Below are 5,448 nucleotides of genomic sequence, written 5' to 3'. Positions count from 1 at the left end.
TCACACTAATGCGTGACTCGGTGCATCTGAGCGAGTCTAGCGCTGGACTTCTGACCCGAACCCGTGTCTTGGTGAATCGAAACGAGTCCAAATCTTGTGTAATCACCCTAATGAGTGCCTCGGTCACACGTAATGATTTGCATGGAAGTCGATGCACCCGAAAAAGCGTTGAAAGGGTGTTAATCACACTAATGCATGGCTCGGCGCATCCGAACGAGTCCAGTGTTGGACTTCTGACCCGAACTCGTGTCTCGGTGAATCGAAACGAGTCCAGATCTTGTGTAATCACCCTAACGAGTGACTCGGTCGCCTGTAATGATTTGTCAAATTTAAGCACTATGTGTTTCATAAATATATTGCATACAATATAAACTAAATTTTTTTTTTTTTAAAATAACCCAAATTCCTATATGATTTTTAACATTGTATTTTAAATAACTAGAATTTTAAAATTTAAAATAACAAGCTTACAATAAAAAATCTCATTATTAAGAAAATAATTTAACCATGTATTTTCAAAAATTATAAAAAGCTAAATAAATTATTGTTAATCATCTTTCAAGTAAAAAAAATTAATATAAATGTTGAAGGCCATAAGTTTTAGCAACAAAAAAAAAATTAAAATATAAATGTGAATCCTGGAGTAACAACTGTGTAACTTTTGTTAAATCTCTGTGCTAAATTTTGTAAATAATGTGCAGTTGGCTATTACATTATATGCATAGTAATAATTTCAATATACTAATTTTATATAAAAAGACATTTATATCCCTATTCAATTAATTTTTTTAATATAAAAAAATCCAACCCCTAACCAAAACCAATTATCATGAATTAAAATTATATATATAAATAAAAAATAGATCTTCACCTTATAAATCAATCATCAGACCAGTGTACTTGAGACAACACCCCGTAACACTTTTATATTAAAATAATTGATATATAATATTTGTATAATAAAATAGAGGAACCGGAGTCCTTCCGCTTATATATCATGCGTTTTGCAATCGTTACTTATACCAAAATCTACCTGTTTTCATATTTTGAAGAATGAAACAAGTGGAGAAGTTGATGGGAGTGCAATGCCTCATTTTGAACTGAGCTTTTAAAAGAAGTGCCCATATTTGTTAGCAGCAAAATTTTCATTTAATCGTCTTATTTTTGTAGATCCAGCCTTTTCATCGTCCTTCTGCCATGGCTATTCCCATCTCTCGCCGTCAAGATTTAGGAGCCTTTCCTTAACTATGTCTTCTCATAAAACTTTCTCAAAATCCCATTTCGCCATTTTTAATTTTTTTTTCCTTCTATGAATTTTAATACTTAATCTGCCTCGGCGACTTTGCTGTGAGCTATGGAGTTCACGGAGGGTTATAAACAGACTGGGCCGTGTTGTTTCTCTCCCAATGCGCGCTACATTGCGGTGGCTGTGGATTATCGGCTAGTGATTCGCGATACCATTTCTTTCAAGGTCGGTAAGATCGCTTTCTGTTCTATGCGATTCAATTGGTCGAATTGTTTCTCAAAGTCTCAATTTGGCTGATTTCTGCTTGGTTGCTAAGAAAAAAAATGCGCGAAGAGAAACCTAGTCCATAATCATTTAATTGATTTTGCGTTCCTCTCCTTGAAAGTTGAAACCACGTGTTAGAAGATTGAGCTGGTATTTTGGAATTTGTTACTTTACTTTGATCGGCTCATTGCCGCTGGTTATAGATTTCATGCAACGCGAACTTAATTTGGTGACCAAGAATGTGTAGCTGTAGCATGAAAGCGCATTAGTTTGTGTTTGGTAATTGCGGAAATAGGAAACATTTTGCTATAAATCTTCATTATGGTCTTAAATTTAGTTGAATGGTACGCATCTATATGGGTTACTGAATTTTCTTTTCTCACTCTCTTTTGTTGTTGCAATGTGGAGTAATTTGAACGGTGCTTAGAGCTATTTAGTTGTTTTCACATTGGTCATTATAATGAGTTATCTTTCGAAGTATGTTAAATCTAATAGGACACTGAGTAGTGAATTTGGATTCCGTTCGTGTATATGAAGTAAAGAAAATTTCATCAAGTTTTCAGAGAAGCTAAGAGAATATGGCTCTCCGCAAATTTGTGGATTGCATTAAGAGTATGCGGAACAAGTGAACATGGTCACTCATTTCCTAATTGCTGTGTGTTTTATGCTTTTTGATTTTACAAGCTGAAATTTGTTTTACTGGTATATTTAATAAAATACAATTGCACTTAGAAGGTGAACCTGTCTTGTGTCCTCCAATGCAGGTTGCGCAGTTATTTTCATGCTTGGACAAGATTAGCTATATTGAATGGGCCCTTGATTCTGAATACATTCTTTGTGGTCTTTATAAAAGACCAATGATACAGGCATGGTCGTTGACCCAACCTGAATGGACATGTAAAATTGACGAGGGCCATGCTGGCATTGCTTATGCTCGGTGGAGTCCAGACAGCCGCCATATACTTACTACAACAGAATTTCAACTGCGTTTAACAGTTTGGTCGTTGCTGAACACTGCATGTGTACATGTGCAATGGCCAAAGCATGCATCAAAAGGTGTTTCTTTCACTAAAGATGGAAAATATGCTGCAGTTTGCACGAGGCGTGATTGCAAGGACTACATTAATCTTTTATCTTGTCATACTTGGGAGATAATGGGTGTATTTGCTGTTGACACACTGGATTTGGCTGATATTGAATGGTCACCAGATGATAGTGCACTTGTGATTTGGGATTCACCTCTTGAGTATAAGGTGACCATACTGTTTTTCTCCATATCCCTCCCCCCTCTTCTCTTAAGGCATAGAGATAGCCACTAACTTAATTATATACATGTCTAGGTGTTTGCAAGCTATTCTCGGCCAAAGCTTTCAAAGCATATATATGACATTGTTTTGAATTATTTCGCACAGGTCTTAATATATTCCCCAGATGGGAGGTGCCTTTTTAAGTATCAAGCATATGAAAGTGGATTAGGCGTAAAAAGTGTTTCCTGGTCACCATGTGGCCAATTTCTAGCAGTTGGTAGTTATGACCAGATGTTGCGGGTTTTGAATCATCTTACTTGGAAAACATTTGCCGAATTTATGCACCTATCAACTGTTCGCAGTCCATGTTGTGCTGCTGTTTTTAAGGTTTTATGCTTTTAAATATTTTAATAGACATTGTTTATACGCTATCTTTTTTTTTTTTTAAAAAAAAAAAACTAATTTTTATTCCTTGCATTTCCAGGAAGTAGATGAACCATTACAACTTGACATGTCTGAGTTATGTTTAAGTGATGATTTTATACAGGGAAATACTGGTAAGCCTGGTTGTAGTTATACTCTGTACAGCAGTGACATTTAAAAGTTTTTTTTTTATACCTTTTTAGAGTCCTTAAACGAAGATGTTCAAGTGATGATTATGAGCAAGGAAAAATTATTGACTATTTATTTTGATTGGATTCTTCTTCTTTTGCTCCCCATTTTATTTGTTTTTTTCTCCGTTGAAGAAGATACTCCAGATGAACCCTTTAGAGTCAGGTACGAGGTTACTGAAGCTCCAATAAATCTGCCTTCCCAGAAGCCTCCTGCTGATAAACCTAACCCGAAACAAGGAATTGGTAAGTCTTTGCTTTGTCTTGCTTATTCTAATTTAACTAAGCTGAATGTTTGACATCTCCCAATTAAGTCAATTGATTGTTCTAATATTTTTAGTAAGATAATGTATCACGTAGTGTTTCATGGTATATGAAATACATTTGCAATTAACGAATGTTAAATTCTTTGGTTGAAGCTTTAATTTAATTTTGCATTAGCATAAAGAGATGTTTACTTGAATATTCCTAAAGGAGGTCTCAAATAAGCCTTTTAAAAATAGGTGCAGTGTTGCAATTGGTAGACTGGAAAATGAGATTTTATGTTGGTTCCTCAGATTTGGATGTTTATACCTTCAATACAATTTATTCTTTATGTTTAAGAAGGATGGTGTGACTTGATAAGAGAGAAAACATTGTATGATTAAAAGGTTTAGCAACAAATTTCTACTCTATGTACTTGATTCACTCATGAGTCATGATGTTTCAAACACTATGCATGTTCAGTCTTTATAATTTCTTTTAAAATGGTAAATTCACAGTGCTATGCTTAAATACAAGTGCTATGATCATATGGCTCAATCTATCAAGTTTTACCACCCAGGTCTTTTGTCATGGAGCAATGATAGCCAATATATATATTCTCGCAACGATAGCATGCCTACCATTCTCTGGATATGGGACATTCGCCACCTTGAACTTGCCGCCATTTTAGTGCAGAAAGATCCAATCCGAGCAGTAGCTTGGGATCCTACATGCACTCGCCTTGTCCTCTGCACCGGAAGTTCTCATTTGTACATGTGGACTCCCGGAGGTGCGTACTGTGTAAGTATTCCACTTCCACAGTTTACCATTACTGATCTGAAATGGAATTCAGACGGGAGCTGCCTTTTCTTAAAAGATAAGGAGACATTTTGCTGTGCTGCAGTTCCTGTACTAGCAGAATCTAGTGAATATAGTTCAGATGATTAATGCATTGTTTTCCATAATCCAAAATCATGTTTGCTAACCAATGTAGGAACATATAATTCATCCTCTGTTCGTTGTGTGTTTCCCTTGTATAATTGTATCATGGTGATTCCATATTCCAATTCTCTTACTAAGGAACCTCTGGTTTTTGTATTTAATTCAACTATATCAGTATATTGCTTAGTGTGTGCTCTTGAATTCCTGGTTCTGTTACCTTTCGTAAATCGCTCCATCAAAAAGCTGATTTTTTTTCTTTTAATTTTATTTTAATAAGGGGTACTGAGGAAATGATCTATTTTTGGAATTTTGATTTAAAAATGATAATCCTTATCGTTTTTATTAATTTATAGCAGAATTTATTAAAGAGTAATGATATGTACACCAAAATTATGCTACGTGACAGTTTTATTTAACTAATCAAATTTATTTCAGACGGGACTCACTGTTTTAAAAACCAGTGCCACGTTAGTTGGTTTAATGTTTTGATGCACAATTTTGGTGCATGTATCATTATTCTTTACTTAAATAGCTCAATTTTGAGTTTTTCATTTTTAAATATCTTAGACCATCTCCAACGTAAAATGTAAATTTTGTGCTAAATTTGTCACAAAAAAATGAGTCAATGCTATAATTGGCTCAATATTTACAATTTTATTCCAATGTACAAGATGCAAATTAACTAGAAAATTAATTAATTTAATATTTATTTATAGTATACAAAAAAAATTCATTTTTATTGTTAAAAAAAGTGTATAAAAAAAGTAATATGGTTAGTTATGATTGCTAATTAATAAATTATAATAATGAGAATTTTTCAAAAATATGGCTTTTATGCCATTAGTATGCAAAAATATGGGGATTATCTTTTCCTAATTTGTATGGAAAAGTTTAT

At 33.9% G+C, this 5,448-nt stretch overlaps 1 protein-coding gene across 2 annotated transcripts; it reads left to right on the top strand.

The window, feature by feature from the left end:
* Positions 1-993: 993 nt before the first annotated feature.
* On the top strand, positions 994-4,754 carry LOC133798473 (uncharacterized). Of its 2 annotated transcripts, none has more exons than XM_062236755.1 (6): positions 994-1,471; positions 2,275-2,763; positions 2,923-3,144; positions 3,242-3,314; positions 3,504-3,614; positions 4,192-4,754. In XM_062236755.1, the coding sequence occupies exons 1-6, from the start codon at positions 1,355-1,357 to the stop codon at positions 4,557-4,559; spliced, it is 1,380 nt and encodes a 459-aa protein (XP_062092739.1). In that variant the 5' UTR covers positions 994-1,354; the 3' UTR covers positions 4,560-4,754. The 2 variants fall into 2 exon arrangements, with proteins under 2 accessions (XP_062092739.1, XP_062092740.1); XM_062236756.1 differs by having other exon boundaries at positions 995-1,471; positions 3,507-3,614.
* The last annotated feature ends 694 nt before the right edge of the window (positions 4,755-5,448 follow it).

This window comes from Humulus lupulus, chromosome 8, assembly GCF_963169125.1.
Source record: "Humulus lupulus chromosome 8, drHumLupu1.1, whole genome shotgun sequence".
Lineage (NCBI taxonomy): Eukaryota > Viridiplantae > Streptophyta > Magnoliopsida > Rosales > Cannabaceae > Humulus > Humulus lupulus.
Note: the sequence above shows the minus strand (reverse complement) of the source record. Positions and strands in the feature narration are given on the sequence as shown.

Excerpts from the sequence above, each read along its gene's own strand:
- LOC133798473 (XM_062236755.1), top strand. The coding sequence starts at position 1,355 with ATGGAGTTCACGGAGGGTTATAAACAGACTGGGCCGTGTTGTTTCTCT. Across the intron at positions 1,472-2,274 it reads GCGATACCATTTCTTTCAAG|GTTGCGCAGTTATTTTCATG; the intron begins GTCGGTAAGATC and ends CCTCCAATGCAG. Across the intron at positions 3,615-4,191 it reads TAACCCGAAACAAGGAATTG|GTCTTTTGTCATGGAGCAAT; the intron begins GTAAGTCTTTGC and ends TTTACCACCCAG.